The sequence below is a fragment of the Zootermopsis nevadensis genome, unplaced genomic scaffold (genome assembly GCF_977971745.1).
Source record: "Zootermopsis nevadensis isolate Lab colony 2312 unplaced genomic scaffold, Znev_1.0 Znev_ptg000024l, whole genome shotgun sequence".
Classification (NCBI taxonomy): domain Eukaryota; kingdom Metazoa; phylum Arthropoda; class Insecta; order Blattodea; family Termopsidae; genus Zootermopsis; species Zootermopsis nevadensis.
In genome coordinates this window covers 536,203-556,984 of record NW_028259156.1, presented here as the reverse complement: position 1 = coordinate 556,984, position 20,782 = coordinate 536,203, and the positions used below count along the sequence as shown (strand labels likewise).

The following is a 20,782-nucleotide window of genomic DNA, read 5'->3' as shown; positions in this document are numbered from 1 at the left end:
ACACAACAATGCCGAGTAAAGAGATGACATAACAGTTAGTTTCTTTGGTAACATGCAGAGTAAACAAATAACAAACAACTAGTTTCTTAGGTAACATAACAATGCACGCAGTTCATATAAAAGCTGACCATTGTTGTTGGTCCATATTTACACATTGTTGATGTGGATCTTAGACATCTTCGTTATGCTTTTTTGCCGAATGACCCTTCCGTATAGACGTATTTACGTCAAAAAATACAAGAAGGAGTTGAAGAGAAACTGTGTTAATTCCTTAGGTACTTGATGGGAGAAACATGCAGAAACCAGTCATATGTAATGAACTAAGTTAAGTCGAAAAATTTATTGATAAGGAAACCCATCCACCTATAGGAAGGCGTAACATAGGAAGACCTTAATGCGGATGAAAACATTAAATGTGATAAACAATAATTATAAATAGGACTCCCTTACCTCAAACTTTGTTCAACTGTAGGAGACCACGATGTCCACCGAGAATGATCAATTTAATCAAATCTAAAATGCAGTGAGTGGAGGGCAGATATTCTAAAACTTTTTTAACAGCACAATAATATCTACTCTACGACGCACTTCTTCTACAAGCGATTCACAGCTCAGCTCTTTCCGCAATAACGAAAGCAGATTGTTGGCGGCGATAATTAAACACAACAATGCCGAGTAAACAGATGACATAACAGTTAGTTTCTTAGGTAACAAGCAGAGTAAACAAATAACAAACAAATAGTTTCTTAGGTAACATAACAATGCACGCAGAAGTTCATATAAAAGCTGACCATTGTTGTCGGTCCATATTTACACATTCTCCAGGACAACCCAACCAATCGTAAAACAACCTTATATTACGCAAACTTAACTTAATCAACTTAACTGAACCTATCCTAACCGAACCAAACCTAATCTATCCTAACCAAACCAAACCTAACATAACCAAACCAACTTAACACACAACGCAACCTAATACAATGTAACTTATCCCAATCAAACTTAAACGAATCCAAAATAACCGAACCGCATAGGATAAAACCCACCACCGCTTAAGGAATTCCTAACAACCTCTCCAGGACATCTCCGGCACTACATTAGGACTTATCCAGGACTTATCCAGGATTTATCCAGGAATTCTCCCGGACTTCTCCACAGGGCTGTGGAGTTGCAGTCAGTAAGGATGTACCGACCCCGACCTCGATGTAAATCCTTAAAAACAATTTCTATACCGTGTGAGCCTAACTCTTACGGAGATTCAACGACGCGTTGAGCCACGTGCTGTGGGACTACTGCCTCGTAACTTTGGCTTCGTTACCTTAAGAATACAAGCCTAAACCTCTTACAAGAGTTCACAAATGCAGATGAAAACATTAAATGTGATAAACAATAGTTATAAATAGGACTCCCTTACCTCAAACTTTGTTCAATTGTAGGAGACCACGATGTCCACCGAGAATGATCAATTTAATCAAATCTAAAATGCAGTGAGTGGAAGGCAGATATTCTAAAACTTTTTTAACAGCAGAATAATATCTACTCTACGACGCACTTCTTCTACAAGCGATTCACAGCTCAGCTCTTTCCGCAATAACGAATGCAGATTGTTGGCGGCGATAATTAAACACAACAATGCCGAGTAAACAGATGACATAACAGTTAGTTTCTTTGGTAACATGCAGAGTAAACAAATAACAAACAACTAGTTTCTTAGGTAACATAACAATGCACGCAGGAGTTCATATAAAAGCTGACCATTGTTGTCGGTCCATATTTACACATTGTTGATATGGATCTTAGACATCTTCGTTATGCTTTTTTGCCGAATGACCCTTCCGTATAGACGTATTTACGTCAAAAAATACAAGAAGGAGTAGAAGAGAAACTGTGTTAATTCCTTAGGTACTTGATGGGAGAAACATGCAGAAACCAGTCATATGTAATGAACTAAGTTAAGTCGAAAAATTTATTGATAAGGAAACCCATCCACCTATAGGAAGGCGTAACATAGGAAGACCTTAATGTGGATGGAAACAGCGATTTAACTTCCAAATCTCAAGACAAACTAAGAGAGACAGTCATCCTGAAAGAATGGTCTTTTGCATTTATGGTCTCAGATATCACAGCAAGATGCTGGTAGTGTGAAGACTTACAAACATAATTACGTCTTAACATGACGTTCAATGTTCTGAGTGTCGAAAGAAATCGGAATCGCTGGCAGGCGTAATGTTTTTTTCAATGCTTTTGATTTGTACGATGCCTGCAGAGTGCGGAAAGTCCTATTTCTCGCCTGAAGAACGAATTGTCACTCAGTTAGCCCAGCAGATCCGATTTGCTACCTTTAAACTTCAGTTCCTGAAATTTCTCTCTTCATTTTCTGCGTTTGCTGAGCCAACTCATACTTAATTTACTTTCGTGCAAGGAACGTGTCGCTGGCGAGGAGTGATGGGACATGGCGGTTCCATACCACCAGCTCCACAGCCAATTGAAATGAGGAAAATGTATTCTGTAAGTGGGTGGCTTACGGCTGCATTTGAATGTGAACATTCTCGCTTCAAGCCTGAACGCTTTAGAAGTCAAATGTATTTTCCAATCTTAAGTAAGAGAGAGACTCATCATTTATTACCGACTCTCCGGTACGGGGCGTTCGTTGTTGTCATGAAATTCCCACTAGGCACCATCCTCGGCCACTTATTTCCCGAACATCTATTTTAACCTTCGATGTTCCACTACCGTCCACTGGTCGGTCTCCTAAGTGAAGCCTTTACATGATTCTTCCAGCTGAACTTTTGTTTCATTAAAGCCTGTTCATTTAACTTTCCAGTGGAACAGGAAATACCTCGTGTAGGTACGATCTGAAGTGTCCGTCACCAAATTGCACGCTTTAAGGTCACAGGAAAATCGTGCAACGTTGCAACATGAGCAGTGGAGCTCAGGAGAGTGAAGACAGCTCAGAACTCGCAACACAGCAGTTAAAATCTTTTCCGTGGCCCTAAAGCGTACCATTTGGTAACGGTTGCTACGGGACACATCTTTGCGAAATCTCCCCAACCTGCAGACTCTGTTCAGCGTTACAAAAGGCCTCCACCTGATAACTACCTTTTGTGTTTACTGTGTTGGCCGCTAATCGCGAGGTAAATTGACGTGAAATCTTTATTCACGATTTCCAATTTCATTGCTACAAAACGGCGTATCAATTTGAAATCGACCTCTCGTACCCTGGCATTTAATTGAAACCGCTTCTACCATTTATCCCATTGCAACACATGGCCTTTATACAAAGGAATAGAGAAGAATACAGACACGAAGCATTGAAGGAAGACCCCCCCCTAGTTTTTTATGTCATTAATACAAAACGGACTGTAGGATTCTCGTAAACGTCGGTTTACATGCCTTGAATAAGACGCAGGAGGAGGCTAGTAAAGATTTCCCAGGATTGTCATTCAACAGGTTCGTACTTGTAAGAACATCAAACGTGCTTCTTTAAATTCCATGTAATGAGCTTGGAGAGCGAAAGATAATTATCAGACTGAAGGAAAATATTTATTTGTAGGCAGGCGGATGGATGAGCCAGAAAAGTGACTACGCTGGGGGTGGACGTAGCAGGACCCGAGCCTATAAACGAATCTCAGACCTCCCGAATACAATGCTGTAGTGCTGTGACGGCATGCGGCGATATTTGAGAGCTGATAGTCAGACCGGAACAGGCGAAGTTGCCTCATCCGAAACGACAAGAGGAGGACGAGGCTTATATTTTCCGGTTTTACCGAATTTTATGACCTCTGAGTATAAAATCTTTCATCTGTATTGTGAGCATAAATTGGTTCAGACTTTTGTATGTACCAGCACCATGGGCCGAATTGTTTTCGAGAAGCTGATAGTCGCTTATCTCGCAAACCATTTTCCCTATTTCATCGAAACCGATTACTTACTGCTATCTCCACAAGATCCCGCCACTGGACCTTACCATGAGCCAGATTAATCCAGGCCACACCCAACCACCCTATTTCTTCAGGTTCCGTTTTTTCCCATCTGTTACTAGGTCTTCCAAGATCAGTATCTATTTCCGAATTAGTCTGCAGAGTTGAATGACTCGTGTAGTTAAGTTCCATAGTTGGTATAGCTGAATGATCTCCGCGTTAGCACGCCATCCGTCGCCCTGTGAGGCTGACTGACTGACTGACTGGCTGACTGACTAGCCTGCTGACTGACTGACTAGCCTGCTGACTGACTGGCTGACTGACTGACTGACTGACTGACTGACTGGCTGACTGGCAGTCTCACTGTGGGAACTACCGCAGTCAGCGTACGAGATAAATGCAGTCTCGTCGAGGCAAAAGTGTTTCTCGCGGTGAACCTAATTTATTGAAGACTTATTGATTCTTGCTATATATAACGACGCTGTTCTAGCTGAGGGGGTTATGCAACTTGGTTCTTTAACCTCTTTTGCCAACTCCCGTTCTGTCCTGTAAATAATGCAACAGGATACAGGGATTTATACTGCAATGCAGTGCCTGGATTCTGAGGCGTTTGGCCCCCTTTAGGATTCTTTTTCTGACACCCACAACACGAAGAACAATATTTTAGTGAAATAAGTGTGTGTGTGTGTGACTTGGTAAAATGGATAAGCGTCTGAGCACTTACACACTTAAAGTCGGAGTAGTCACAGTGGATCACAAATTTATTGTCTCGGTGCTATGGAAACCAAATTTTGAAAGAATTAGGTTGATCGTCTTGGTGGTTCTTGTCTGTCCATCCGCACGCAGTAACCAGAGAATCAGCTAGCGTGTTTTCTTGTCAATTGATAACACAGGAGTTTATGAGACATTTGTCGGCACACGCCAGGTCTGGTTAAAATATTGCTTTAACGTAGTCTTCCACATGTACATATTCAATGTAAGTCGATGGAGGTGTGTGTACGAAATCTGAACGAAAATGCTTCAAAGAAAAGTTGTCGAAGGAGAGACGTGTTGTGCGAGCTGCAGTCGTTTATTTTACTTTTTCTGGTTTTAAAGACAATTTAACTGAGCTAGCTGTTATGACGTCACATCTGTTCGCTCAATAATTTTTGGACAGATTTTGATCTGGTTTTGTAAAAAAAATCTCGATTCAGTGTCAGAGCTAACGATGAGCGCACGATTCCGACCCGCGTTGTTGCAATCAGTACACGAACCATCGCAGTCTACGAGGTTTTATTTCCTCAAAGTTCGTAGGAGACGGCCCTCTGGGAATACGAGCAGACGGAACAAACCATTTCTCGTGTAATTTGTAGAAAGTGCCGACAGATTATGAACGAAGTTTGTGTGATTCTTTATTGCGAGCGTTGGAAGTTCACTGCCAGTTTGTCGGCGGCGACCGCTAACTGTTTATTCCGGACTCGTCTTGCCGGGACTTTGTCTTGTTTACGCTGGACGTCCAAGTTGACAGCCAATTAGCCGGGTCAACAGACGAGCGGGATAGCACGCTCCTCCGTGAGGGGACAATCAGGACATTGATATTGCGCGTTGCGTCGCGTCATCAAATGAAATTCGAACACAAGTTTTCTTAGTACTGGCCTTATTTATTGCAGTCTCAGGTCACGACACTTACGAAGCAAAGACAAAGTTTGACAGCGAAAGCTCAAAACTTGGAATCTGGGGTCTCGGGTTCGATTTCCGGCGGTGCCCGAATTTATAACTTGTGTTGGGCAAGGCCGTGGTCTAGGCAACACGGAGTTTTCCTCCGTGGCATCCCAACAATTACTCCATTCACACACAGAAGAAGGCAATGGCAAACCACTTCTGGATCATCTGCCAAGAACGTATATGAACAGGTCCCAGTCCGAGAAAAGGATGGAAGGATCCTGTTCATATGGACCTGTCGTCAGACAGAACACTAAATAATAATAAAGAGCACGCAAACACCTTCGGGCACGGAGAACGAAAGCTCGTGACCGTTTCTCCCCGAATCCTGCCCGATCCACAGTTCTCTTGTTAGACGCTGTGTAAGAAATAGGTTGCTAATCGCATGTGCGATGGCTGAAAGCCTCCTCGTGCCTGGACCACAGAACGGCGAATAAACGAGATTGGCTCAAGGTTGACCTGGACTTTTTTAAAATTATGTCTGCACCAGAATGACGAAATACTCTTCAAGGAAGATGGTGGTAACACTGCTCTACCTCCCACCAAGCCATCCCCTCGCGTCTTCGCGTCATAAACAGTACAAAAAGGCGCAAGACTCATGTAGGCGCTTGGGGGAAGAGCATTTACAGCTTCTACTCATTGTTGACCTCGGCACTAGATGGGGTGAGTGGTTAGTGTCACGTCCCGGCCGCCCTTTACCCCCGGGAAACGAAGAAATGTAGTCCATCAATGAATTTTACGCTTTCGGAAGGTGAAGCTTAATTGGGAAGCGTTCGCTGGGAGCAGAGCGAAATACTTTCTCGAGGTCCGCGTGAATGTTCGCCCACATTTCTAAGATCTGCCAATGTCCAAAGTCCAACCTCGCAGTTATGTTCCCTCAACACGTGTCTTAAAGTCATCCTGCCACGTCCGAGTCGGCGCTCTAAATTTTTACGAAAATTATCCGCTACTCTGTCTCCGCCTTTCGTGAGCGTTGCAGCCCTCGTAACGTTCAGCGAGTGGCGTGCAAGACAGTCTGTTCCGTCCACTTTAATTGCAGACATGTGATTTATGATCTTTTCACAAAATAGTGCATGTCTATACAAAATTCCACAGTCCTACATTCAATAGGTCTTTAAAGGCAGCCTTGCTGCACTGACGGACAATAATTAATGGTATATAATTAAAGTCGGAGTAAAACATGCGTTATAATTACTTTGAAACTAATTTTATGGAAGTCGGGACAAATCTGTGGAAGTTATTTGATAAATATCGCTCTAGGCACTTGTCACACATCACGTGACAATTTTCTGCGACGATGATCACACGTCGAAAGGATGTGTGTAGAACGTAAATGTTTTCATGGTTCACGGAGCGTGTCTGCGACCAGAGACATTTAAATATAAGAATCTGCTGCAGACTTTCCTGAGCGTTGTTTTGTGCACTCTCGTGCACTTATAACGTGCTTTTTGCTGTCCACAAATTGGGAGAAATGAGGAAGACTTTGTGTAAGAAAAACAAAAGATTTCCTTCTCCTGTAGAATAATTTATACACACTTTACTGGAGCAATGTTAGCTGACGCAATGGAAGAAGTTTCCTTCCCGATGCGTAACAGACGATCACTTTACCAACAGATTCCTCCTCCTCCTCCTCGTCTCTTGTGTCTCCGTGAGCCACGCGAATGTAGTCCACAACTTCATACTCTGCTACCCCGCAGATCAGTTTACATAATTGCAAGGTCTCTCAAGTTGACTCCGCCCTCCAGGTTTCAGAATCACATTCTGAGGCGTCTCTTATGCCCCGCCTACAGCATATTTATTTTATTCCATGGCCGTACTCTTGACTGGGGGGGAGGGGGGCTGTCGCCACGTAATAGGCCGAAGACCCTATGTTTTGTGAGATTCTTGATGTGCAATGTTCCTCCCGAAGAAACTATTTAGTTTGGCATCTCATTAGCATCATATAACTTATGAGCTAAGAATATGTGATGGTTCGTTTCAATATGCAGAAAATCTACATCTCGATGTACGTGCCGTAAGAAATCGTGCGTCTAAAAATACATGAATCTCCCTGTTTAAAAACAATGTTGTTATATATTTACCACCATGTTAGCTGTGCATTGTATTTCCTCAGGCACTAAAGCTCCTAGAACTTCATGCTTTTATAACTTATAAATTTTCTTCCTGGACAACCTTGAAATTCTGAGCGTCCGTCAGAGCTCCAATGCTTTCTGGCGTTAAACGTGGGCCACGCCAGACTGCCCTCTGGTGGCGATCGGCTGCCGTGATAGTGACGCGAGTCACGGAAACGCCATTGGACGGACTCCCTGAGGACTCACGGCGTCATCACTTGCCTATTCTGTCAAAAAAGGAAACTTTCACTGACATTAAAGTTGCATGGACTCGATTCTCGTGTTCAGATCTGACGATTCCTCTGGGATGTATGTCCGCATTTCTCAGGATCGCTGTGATTGGTACTAGAAAGTGGCAAAGTTGCTACCCAGAGGCTTTGTTGTTATTTGCCCTCTGCCCAGCGCTGTGGCTGATAGAGGAAGTTATCATCTGCTTATAATTCAGTCTTATGCACCAAGCTTGTAAAATGACGCCTAGAAAGGTCAACTGAGATTTAGGACTTTCGTTGTCAATAAAACGCATTTTCAAAGACAGATTTGCGCTCGACTTGATTTAATATCAATATCCGTGATAAAATGAGACAGTAACAATTATAATAGTAAAGGTAACTTAACGAAAGAACGTGAAACGAATGTTATGTTCGCCTCTAACACCACACTGAAATAAATAAACAGTTTAAATAGTGACGAATCAAAACAAGTTAGGAGAAAAACGCACAGCGTAACAGTTCTGATTGCGTTTGATATAATTTTATCGTTGCTAATGGCGAACTTACTTAAGAGTAGCCTGTGGTATGTGGCTTGCAGTGGGAGTGGTTTGTGGTTGTTTGATGACATCAGCACGAGAGACTGACCGTGAAATTTACAAAATTCTGACCGCTTGCCAAATTATTTTGACATTCTCCTTCCAAATCCCGAACGAACCAACACCTGGACCATCCTCGAATTTCATCTTTGCTAACATAACTTTGAAGTTGATGAATTCTGCACATACTAATACCACATCACGTGGTTTTAATTGCAGAGTTGTTCTCGTGTGGTCATGAACTCAGATTTTCATATCGAGTTCTCAAAACCCACTTTTCGCCTTTCGCGGGCCAGTTAAATCCAATCCACGTGTTCGCATTCTGTATTTCTAGATCCACGAAGAGAAAGGTTTATCGTCCTCCCATTCGCGATTTACGTACCAGTTCCGAATGTCCTGCTATTAACCTAACAGTATTGTCGGAGAAGCAAAATATGCCTGTGGTCCTCGTCATTATGCTCCAGCGAGAGGGCAGATCATCTTAGGCTCTGGGACCGTCCATGTCTGTCCGTCTTTCACACAGGGATAGGCAACCCGCATAACCGGGTCCATTTTTTAGACATTGATGTGCAACTCGATTCATTAGTTCAAGAATGACACAACTCTCATTTTCCCTCGCCGTCAAGAACGCGTACGGATTGTGAGTTTGTCGCCAGGTGTACACCTCTCGACCAGTCTTCATTTTGATTTGTGAGATCGCGAGGAATGTCCCTCGAGAAGGTTCGGAAAATTAACGGCATTGGAGGGACGTCCCAAACACTTGTTAGCCAACTAACGCTTCAGACGACGGAAAGTGATAATTTTTCATCTCGAGGCATCGCCTTAATTTCCTGACCAAGATGAGAAATGGCGCTCCACCGCACGCAGTGAATCTTTGAGGAGGCGTCGTGAATCAAGCCGAGGGAGGGCCCCGACACTTACAGCCACGCGACTCTGTCCCGTTGAACTAATTTTTAAGTGGAGCACGCATTTCTCCCATCTTGCATTAATTGTTATTTTCCATTCATCGCCAAACATAATTTCTCGTCGTTGCAGACTAAGGCATTACACAGGCGTCCGTCTGCACAGTCGGGGATTAATGCTCTCAGTGTTTAAAATCGCTGTTCGTAAAAACTAACCTCTGTTTTGCATTCTGAACGTTTCGAGTATTTACTCCGTCTGTATTGTATATGAGGTCAGAATTTTAGCCCTGAAGATGGAGACAGTATGTTCCTCGAAATCGTTGATATCTACCTGCACAGAGCACTGACATAGACGCCTATAATTTATATGATGTAGTAAGAAAATATGTCGTCTTTTTTTTTAATGTTGGTAACTGTGTTACAGTTCATTTCAGTTTAGTTTCATCATGAGGCAACCTGTAACACGTGAACCCCTCCTGCTGAAATAAGGCGAATAGCGCGGGTGGCGACAATTTCCAAGTGACGGGCGATCGTAAATTTTGGAAGCCGTTTCTTCCCGGGCTCAGATTTGTCTAACCTCGCCCATGAACACGAGAGCATCGGGATTAACGCAAACTGTAATGAACCACATTTGTAGGATTGTTTTTCATAAACGTTAGCTCTCTTCTAGACGGCGTTTTCATGTGGCGAATTGTCAACAAGTTCGGAAATGTTTGCATGTCGTAACAAATCGGCTTCTTATATGTACGCTGTTGCAGGTAGGTTTTTATTCCGCTCGTCTCTACCTGTAATGAAAGAAGCAGATTAGAACCTGTCCAGCGGTTCTAGACTTACGAGGTAACACTGGATAAAAATATCTCTTCTGCTTAATGCCCGAAATATTAATGGCTTAAGTGCATTCGACATTAATGTTTCATTTCCTTTTATAACATCTGTTTCGAGCATTTTTCGTTTCGATAAATATTTAACCACTTACGGTCCACGTGACCATGCGCTGCTGTGTCCACGTATTTCAGTACAAACCTTTGTGAAAATCATTAACAAAGCTCTTATATACAGCGATAAATTTTGAGTTGAGGTCTATTTATTATCCAATCACTATTACAAAATTTTCGTAATTTGAACTGTACCTGCCAGTCTGTACGATAAATTCACGTGACGTTTCAAAATTGAGCTCGTAGTACAGCTCGGTCGTGTTCGATACTTCCATATAGTCCGATAATTTAAACTGAATGAGTTAAATGTTTTTCATCAGTCACTTTAAGTTGTCTGGACGCAGGCTAAGCCACAGTTCCACAACCCCGGCTATGTTCGATTTGTCAAATGGGAACTGATTTTTCCTTTGAGGCCCCGACGTAATTGTGAGTGCAGTGGGTGAGACGACATACAGCATTCAAAATTTTCATTTTAAAAGTCTGGAGACCGTGGAAGGTGACATCGAGGTCGACCATACGCAAGTTACTTGTCAGGAAGGGAAGTCGATGGCACTCAGAATCACGTCCTGTGGCTGCCTTGGGCGGACGTCCGGACTCTGGTACCAAAGTGTGAGCTGTGCTTTTCGTGTGGTTAGCATACTTTTGAAAGAATAAGTTCCACGTAAGGAACGTTAGATGGCGTTGATGCTAGCGTCTTGCTTCTATAAGGCACAGAAATGTCTACTGTCATTAAATCATCGCGTACCACGCGAACCTTGTGTTCCTGCTGTGAACAAGCGAATTAACAGCCAAGTGTGCTGGAACAAAGCGTCAAGAAACTTCGCTGCTGGAATGTACAATGGAAACTTCGTTTCCTTTCTCCTTGGTAAATGACTTTTCGAAAGTCGATATTCCTCGCACGGTCCTCGGAATTACGTACTAGAATCAAGAGTCGAAGTGAACACCTTCTTCACAGAACAAAACAGAATATATCAACGTCTTATTTGGGATTCCTGAAGAACTCATTTTTAAATCTTCCGTGTTATTCCACCAAAAATAAGAAACTTTGAAAATTGCCTTCAAAAATATGTCCAACCCGCGAGAAGGAAGATACTCGTAGAAGGTAAAAATATCGGCTGGCAATTTTTAACTAGATGTGGAACTCTAGATTCAGGGCCCGAACATGTGATCCGGTGAGAAGTGCCTGAGGAGAAACATGAACGTTTAAGAAATAACTTACATTTCTTAATAATAGAGAAAATATTTTTTTTAAATCTGCCACAGGGTGGTTAAAAGTGAGGCTGAGTCAGATGAATATCCTGACAGTCTGTAACAAACACGTAAATGGACCATAATTAGTTGAACAGTGTGAGGAACAGAATTTTGTCGCAGAAGGTTCTGCGGTAATGTACGTAATGTCGTGATATGTTGAATTTCGCTGGAACAGCGTGTAAATCCACTGTCTTCGGGACGTTCCGGTACCTTCGTACCGGAAATGGGTGTTCCGATTATTTTTTGGAGCACCGAATACTTTGATTGTTTTCGTCGGTGGTGACGCAGCGTCCGACTACTTCATAAAGTGTCCTCCGTCTGATCGCCTTCGACGTCGACAAGAAAAGTGGTATTGATTTTTATTGTCAGCCTGAGTAATGGAGGGTGACGACAGCTGTCGATGGCCTCCAAATAAACTGCGTGTTACACGGCTTGACAAAGCCGACGCCACCCCGAGGTCCTGTCGTCGTCTTCAAGACCGGAGCACGATCTCACAACCTGGGGTTCGCGTGGCTCCCAATTTTACAGAAACAAATTTGTGTTCTCTTCACACGGAAGTTGCATCTCGTTTTGTTTGTTGTCCATGTGTTGATGTCAGCATAATTTGTATTAAGAATTTAGCAAGTGGAAATCTCGAACGAGCAGGACGTGAAATATTAAAGCACTTTGGTTAATGTCTTAGACTTTATGTCTCAATATCTTAGTGAGGAAATTCCGTGTTTGCGTTTTTTGTACATTATTTTTGATGTCCTTAATGTGGACATTAGAATTACTACGATAAAATGATCGGGTTGGTCTGAAATGTCTTTGACAAACTCTTGTAAATGGTCCTCTAATTCCGGCTTCTAATGGGAGATTTTCTCAATCTGTCCATCTTGACTGTTGTTTTAACAGCGGAACATGTTTCACGATGATGTTCCGTATCGCCACACAGACGAATCAACAGAGATGACGAACCTGTGAGAAACGAACAAATGCCACTGCAGAATTATCCGGCAGCGAAGCAAAGCTGGGCGGGGGGTGGGGATGGGGTAGGTGACGCCATGTCAGTCCGGGTCTGTAGGCGAGCTCTGAAATACTGCGGTCAGATCTTGTACAGAGCAACGCAGCTAGCAACATTACCGACACCCAGACGCAGATGATCCGAAATTCCTACCAGAAACGAAATTTATTTGTTCGTAGTCGTTCCAGGAATGTTCTATTCCAATTATAAAATTTAAGGACGTGAAGAGAAGTGGATTCTGCATTCACGTAGGCGGACCATCAGTCTGTCAGCAGTCTGAATTATCAACGGGGCGGAAGTTAAATTGGGGCGGAGGAGGGTACCTGCTAGTTGTTACGGAGGATAATGAGAATCCTCCTAGTAAGGAGGACACAGAAAGTGCTAACAAGTGAAGTTCTCAGAATTCTTTTCTTCTGTCTTGTCTTATAGGGGTTTGCGCTGTAGAGCAGAAATTGTCGCTGCGTCTTGGAAAGTTTCGTTCTTAACCAAATACAATCAGTGCTGGACCACGCGAACTAAGAAATCAAGAAATGTAAGTGTACACACAGGGGGCAGTGAACTGCTGACTGGAGTTCAGTTTATGCAGCGTGAACTTCTGACCTCATCCGGATTCGCACGTGTCTGTTTAACGTCACACAAATGCCTTGCTCGTTTACCGGCTCTTAAAATATGTGGATTTGATACAAGACTCAGCTAATGAGCACACTAACACGCGTGATTGTTTGCAAATGGCGGTAGCGTGGATCCCAAGCTTACAGACTTCTCAGAGATGTATAGATGAAATAATTTGCCTTCAAAATAAATTTGAAAGACAAATGGAAATTGTTGTTTCATTATTACCAGTGGTTGCTTGCCAGTTAGGCCTCACGGCAAAGCGCCTCGCTTAAAATATTCGCCGAAATATCTTCGTACTCGATACACGTGTACTGTACGCTGTTTGTGCGGAAGATTTTTGTGCTTCAAAAGTTCGCGATGTCCAAAGAATTGCAAAGAAAGAGGCGCCTTGTCGTTATGCTACCCGCCTATGAAGTAGTGTGCCAGTGGCGGGGCGCGAGGCGAGGGGGGGGGCACTACTCGCTAGGATGATGCTGTAACTAAGCAACGGAGAGGATACATCGTTCAGCCAGTCAGGCAAATAAATATTTAACGTTAACATGCAATTACAGGAAATGTTTAGAGAGTCTTCGTGTTTTTATTATGAATGACGTTAATATTTATAAATATGCTATTTCGCGAAAAATGTTTTAGGGTCCATGTTTTCTTAAAGAAAGGTTTAAAATTATTAGTTACAAAATAGGTTTCATCTATGCTGTGGCCTTCCACGATAATGAATTATGCTAGAATTTGACAGCTCAATTTTTGCATTAGTTGTAAATTCGTGACCTGTGGTAAAGTTAGGCTTAAGCCCGCAGTGTTCGTTATTGTTAAACAGCACAAAGCGGAATGTAAATCGAGGTGGAAGGCCCTTGCTCGGTTACCATTTTGGCTAACAACTTTCAGCGGGTGCAGATATTGGACAGGAACTGCGGACAGCAGTTGTTATTACGCTGTGTCACACAAAGGACAGAAACCCCCTTGTAACGCGAATTTACCCAACGCGGTAAATTCGATTATAGAAGTGTAAATAAATGCGAACAATTATGTGCCGAACGCGGTAAATTCGATTATACGCGGTCTGCCAAACACGCTGTAGTATCATACGAAAAAATGCGACTACTGTTTAAAAAACAAAAAAGGCTTTTTAGCTTTGAAAAACAACCTGGTTCTTAATCAGAGTTTTATTATCGTATATTTATGACTTTGTTGTTAATTTAAATTTACTTCCACGGTCATCTCGTGTCACTCTTAATGCCGTCTTTAAATGTACTTGAGCAGAGTGGACAAGTATTTCGTTAACTTGCCATCCGGCGCCGTGAGATTCCTCATAAGATCTTACTTCGAAGCCACGTTTTTTGGTGTTTCTTAAGATTGCTTAAGGCTCTTTCTCGATTTCTGTCGTCATATTCCCAAGTGGAAGTTGCGTTTATCTGCATTAACATCTGTAGATCTTCTTGTACAAATGCAGATTAATAATTTATTCCTTAAGAGTTTCAGGACTTTGCAAGACCCGTGGAAGAATATGATGAAAATGTAAATAACTTTAGGTGGGGGAATTTGGGGAAATACGAGCCACCCACAATGTGAAATTTATTGAACATCGCCATTGCCTCCTCCCCTTACCAGGATTCGGTGTCTAATTCAGCATTGATTTATCTCTGAATTTTGTGAAAGTGACGGACATATCACAACAGCGTAAAATAATACAACTCGAAAGTGAAGTACGATGACTCATTGGCATTCCATATCTGCTATTAGAAGTTTCAAATCGTCAGATAAAGTCCACTGCATTATTTTACACTCAAGGTGGCACGTTTAAACTTGATAAGATTTCAATTATCTGTGACTCAACATGTACTTTACTTCCAGATTAGATTCTGATGCAGATTAAAACGCGGAAGGAGCAGTTTGTCACTGTCAGCTTTCCTTACCGAGTTACGGACTTACGACGTCGTCTGTGCTCGTTGTCAGTCGGACCTGTCGAGGAGCGGTGGGTAAGCCGCGTCTCGTGTGTGATCTGTCGCTTTGCAGAAACAGATCCATCACACGACAATTTGTTGGATGGCAATTTGCCCCCCCCCCCCCCCCCCCCCCCGCCATCTAATTACGGGAAGAACACGGTGTGAATAATTCAGAGCTCGTTGGGGCGGCGGCGGGGGGCGGGGGCGGTGTCATAGCTCGAATCGCTGCGAATCGATTGAAACTACTTGCTCGTGGATCAGAACAGAAACACATAACATCAAGGAACGGGCAAGACGCTCAATCTGGGTCCTGCGGTGAGGGGAAGAGCCCAAATTTCGAGCCCAAACTGGCAAAACCTAGTTCCGTAAATTCTGGCCTCCAATTTGAGGGGCTTCTAGGTAAAACGACACAAGTTCAAAATGGGAAACTTTTAGTTAATCTTTCCATGTCACAGGTTAAAGCCGCACTCATAAGGGGCTAACATTATCGCGGAAAAATCGCATCATCCCCCACCCCACAAAAAATTAGTTGCGAAATGGCGGTGAGTCTGCAAAAAGGAGCGGCAGTCCGTGGACAAGTGCCGTTGTTGCTTGAATTAATAACATCGTATGGCGCTGAGATGCGGGAAGGCCTGTAACTACAATGACACTGCGTAATGCAGTGCAGTGCAGTCTTCAATTGTTTGTTTTTGTCTTTGACTCGGGATGTGCAATTGCGCTGTGTTTGTTGTTCCGTTGTTGCTGTTGATTTTGTTGATGCTTCGAACAAAGAAAATTTGAAAGAAGAAATTCTTCAGCGGTGCTAAGAACTCCATCAACCGTTCACCGCATAAAACTGTGTTTGAGTCTATCAAGTACAACTGTGGTCATTCTACCAATGAAGATGAAAACAGCAGTGCTATGAACTTAACCGGTCCCGTTTCATACTTGCACGATCTTTAAAAAAATTTGATTTGGTTCCTTCTCTACTCCATTTTTCAATTAAAACGAACTTACGTCCATTTATTTCTGTCATTTTCTGTAAAAGTAGAGGAAACTGTTACAGGGCGGGGTATTGTGGAAAGGAGGGCGACCCCCCCCCCCCCCATTTCTGACAGAAAGTCCTACATACACCGACTTCCTCCTTCTCTTGTCTGAGAAGCAATTTGTGCTGGCGAGAACACGCTCGCATGAGTAACCACACATTTTTTAATCAATCTCAGCTGATATATAATATCATGGTTATCTTCAACCAGTATTAATTTGGGAAGTTATATATATGTGACAGAATATTCTAAAAAGCATTCAATTGTCCATGTGAGATTGAATAATTGTTCTGTGTGTTGAGCTGAACAGCTGTGTTTGACAAGATGGCGCGAAGCGTGATGAGATTCCACATCATACCCCGCAGGTTCGCAGTCTTGTCACCAGACATTTGTCTAAGCACCCCAATTTGTTGGTAGATTTTTGTCTGCGAAGACTAATATATACATTTATAAACTTTATCTTCTCCTTAGCGTTATATTAGTAGCATAAGTTGTAGAGATCAGAGATTCGCTCGCAAGTAGATCAGGTGTCAACGCGCCAGATAATCACGGTCAGTCCGTGACGGACACATTCGAGGGATCATCACATCGCGGCGCGGCCATATTTATTTTCTCCACCCGATCCAACAGCTGATTTCAAGATTCGACTTAGTATTTTGCTCTCAGCTACGTTTGAATTGGCTTCATCCTGAAACAGGTTATGAACGCATTTCCAGTGTCACCCGAACTTCATCACCAATTCTTCGAAACCTCCTGTCGACCATGGTTATTTATGAGAAGAGGTCTCTTGTCTTCAGTTGTGCGTTTCAAAGTGCTGTGGCTCTCACCTTGCTGAGTAGGACTCATACAAATATAACTTTCAAACCGAGTGGTTTGAACGTCTGTGCCTTAAACGTCAGTGTTTTTGAAAGTAGCGTCTGCGCTGATGGTTTATAATTGAATAATAAATCAGGTGTGCAGACTGCATTTTGCCCTAGTTCTCACCATAAAACTGTTGTACACGTTCTGCTTTATTCTCAACCATGAAATGGATTTCCATGTTCAAAGTCGGTGTCACTCAGCGAATTTATACGTCACTACTCTTACTCCTGACCGACATTTCGGTTGACCTGAATTTTTTCTGTTCTGACGTAAATATTGTTCCTGTAACAGACTGCTGTCCCACGCCAGAAATAGTTCGTTCCTTTTCTGAAGGCGTCTATGTCCTTGCGACGTTTAAAGGTTCCTGGCGACGACGTCACACAAGCGGTTGGACCTTACCCATCCTCTGTCTTTCAATCAAAATGATTAAGTTTCTGAACTAGGTCCTTCTTACACCTTGAGATGTTGGGGCCTCAGCCCACACTGGCGCCCTGGTGCACCTGATCTCTCAACCTTGTACTGGTCCAAGGCAGAACGCCGAAGAAGAACCACTTCTCCAAACGTTCTGCTTTTCATTAAAACACACGAACGGGTTAAGTCTTTGGCAAAGTCTGTGCAAAAAATATTCCTACGTGGATATACGTAAGAGGGCGGAAAGGTATCTTATTTGATGAAAGTACAAGAGTTCTTCTGTCGACATGAAGTAGCGACGTACGACTGCAGTTCCAGGTCGGACCTGGTGATGTTCGTGGTAGAAAAAGGTAAAACGTTGGAAAGTTTTTGAATTTCTCCTTTCGAGGATTGTTTTCCCACCTCTGAGGTTTGCATGTCGTCATAACCTCGTAATTCGCCTCCGATGTGGGTGTTAACAGGGAGGACACACACGGACGGACAGTGAATCCTCAGTGTCCTCCGCGGTACCAGAAAGTTTCATTAACTGGAAATTTTGAAACGAATCTTAGCTAATGTTATATTTCAGTGCAACACGTGGATTTCGGAGGTCATTGATCTTTCACACCCTGTCTTAGTGCAGTTTTGCCCCACTGATCCCATACAACCATTTTTTCCCATAATTTTAATATGATTTTTTTTGCAGAAATGCCCTTGGCTGGTTCTTTCAACTGATTTCTCATCTGAGGGTGAATGCTGGAAATTTTAGTGGTTGTTGACGAGAACCCCTTTTCAGAAGTAAACTTGGACATTGCAATGAAATCTCGGGACGATACGAATCCGTAGCCCAACGTTTCGAAGACCTTCTTTGCTTCCATCTTCATGGAATCATGTAAGGGCGTTTCTCCTATTTATTGTTTATATACATAACAGGAACGTTGTTAATGGCATTAGCGTTGGACGAAACGTCCTTCCTCATCAGCGTCTGTTGTTTGCGAAACAGCTGTAAAATGCGCCTGTCTCCCTCCGCGAGGACAAACAGCTGAACGAATTTAATAGAACTTGATATCAATCGCGGAGGTTTACTGGCGGGTGTTGGAACTGCCTTTGAAATTTTGGTTAGAATCGTACAACGGAAACTGAAATTTCTACGTTCATTTCAAGCATTGTCCAGGACGTAAATGTTTTTCCTGAAGCGTTGTAGGGAATATTTAAGACATTCTTAAGGCCAGTTGTTGAGATTGGCAACCCTTAAAGGCGAGTGACAACACTTGGCAACTCTGCATTTCCTAACAGCATCTACCAGCTGGTCAGTTGTTGTAATTTCTTTGCGGACGAACTGAATTATTGAATTTTATTTAAGGCGAACGTCAGCTTTAAAAAGTGAGGGTATTTTGCTCACCATTGATACAAACTGCACATTTTGAACCAATGGCGAAGCAGATTTATGCATTTATGCTTCCGTGAGGAGAGCACGTAAGCTTGACCCATACAGCAGTAATGGGTGGCACTTCATTTCCAGTCTTTGCTATTTACATATATTTCAAAGAGATGTTTCATTACATTAATCAGACATTATAAGAATGTTTTAAGCTCAGGAGTACAGCATATGAATGTAACTTAAGAAATATTCTTTTGAGCAGTCGTGAGCCTGTTACAGGTAGCCGAGGCTTTCAGCGACAGTGACATTGGATCCCCTCATATGTATCGAATGTGGAACTTTGTCCAAATCTATGTCGTAGGGCACCATCCAAACATCACGTGGGCCACTTGCTTTTCTAACGAAGTGGAGATAGCGAGAGTCGAACGCAATGAAGTAGTTAATATGATCCAGTTTGTCCAAAAACACGCTCTCGGATTGGCCATCCCAGTTGTTCATCACAATTTTCTTGCCATCCGTCCATGGAGGGGGAGACGTCAGATAAACGCCTTGTCCCAACATCGCATCTCGCGTCGTATCCTTTGAGCTGCGGATGAAGCCCTCACTGATAATCCCAAAGCATCCGTCGCTCGAGGTGTAGTGGTACAACATCACCATTGTGCCTGAAAAGAGTGCAGATTTTAAGTCACGTAGGCGTTATGTAATTTTGAGGGTTTAGGGTTGCCTTTGTGCAGGGCTAATCATAATTCGCGACGATGTGTGACTTGTGCGAAAAATCTGACGCAAATTACGTAAGTACCTTTTAATAACGTCTTTCTATAGTTGTAACATGGCCACAGTTACAGGCGACTAAAATGTCTCCCTGGACTATGATTCGAAGAGCAGAGGACGCTGACCGCTTAAATAACTTGCGTCGCTTATGGTCTATGAACTTCCGTGTCCTCAAAACCATCAATTAGATTGTGATTTATGAACGTAAAAAAACAAGATTTGTGTGTCAGTAATTTGGAAGTGGAATTTGTGACGTCCATTCGGACCTCCAGGTCTCTTAAAAACGCGGGTCTACATACACATTTTGCGAGTTTTTTTGTTTTATTTGGCTTTATCGTGTTCAATGAATTTTGATTTCTACTTCTATTCTTTTACGTCCCACGGATGGATGGTGTGGCCTTTTTATTCCGGGGCGTTCACTTTTTTACTTTGTCCGGAGATAGGGATTAGCTCTATCTAGTGGGCCCAACTGTGTAGGAACCTGAAGACGGAGATAGAGTCCCATCTCCGAAACGTCGTTTTACGTTTTATATTTACTAGACGATGGATAATATCCAAGGAAATTTTTATTCAATTGACTCTTCACCATCGTCAAGAAGTTTTAGATCTGATATCCTTCCATTAGTTTAGTTTCTCCGTGGCTCTGATATTCTTATATTTCGCTGATTACATTATTTTTCTCTCACTTCAGATCAGAATGTTGGCCACACTAAAATAATTTTAACTGGAACGCTCTTTATGGTTCTGTATTTCATTCTTCGCTGTAACTCAATTTATGTTTTAACTTTCATAACACTAAGCAAAATTAACCCTTCCAATCCTACCAACGTGATTATCGCTCATTTCTACCCCATCTGAATAAATTGAACGTTTTAACTACAGCAGAGTCCCGATTAATCCGTTTCCTGTACCCGAATATACGAACAATCCGTGGTAATCAATCAGTTGATACTTACGGATGCAACTAAAATTATTGTTCTATAAATTTCAGCATCGAAAGGGTTAATTCCACAAAACTTACAAGAGAGTAACGTCGATATACTTGCTGTAAATTGGAGTCAGGCCGCTTCGAACACCACCACAGCAAGAATAATGTCGCTCGCTGGTCTGAAGCTAGCTCAGACCAGAACTCCAGCTTCCCATTGGTCCGCGTTATCTTACACGTGCT

The 20,782-nt window shown here is 42.7% G+C and overlaps 1 protein-coding gene across 3 annotated transcripts; it reads right to left on the bottom strand.

The window, feature by feature from the left end:
- Positions 1 to 18,977: 18,977 nt before the first annotated feature.
- On the bottom strand, positions 18,978 to 20,782 carry LOC147872665 (uncharacterized). Of its 3 annotated transcripts, none has more exons than XM_087355210.1 (2): positions 20,636 to 20,782; positions 18,978 to 19,505 (listed from the first exon to the last, which is right to left on the bottom strand). In XM_087355210.1, the coding sequence occupies exon 2, from the start codon at positions 19,498 to 19,500 to the stop codon at positions 19,117 to 19,119; it is 384 nt and encodes a 127-aa protein (XP_087211336.1). In that variant the 5' UTR covers positions 19,501 to 19,505; positions 20,636 to 20,782; the 3' UTR covers positions 18,978 to 19,116. The 3 variants fall into 3 exon arrangements, with proteins under 3 accessions (XP_087211336.1, XP_087211337.1, XP_087211338.1); XM_087355211.1 differs by having other exon boundaries at positions 20,657 to 20,690; XM_087355212.1 differs by having other exon boundaries at positions 20,661 to 20,685.

Excerpts from the sequence above, each read along its gene's own strand:
- LOC147872665 (XM_087355210.1), bottom strand. The coding sequence starts at position 19,500 with ATGGTGATGTTGTACCACTACACCTCGAGCGACGGATGCTTTGGGATT.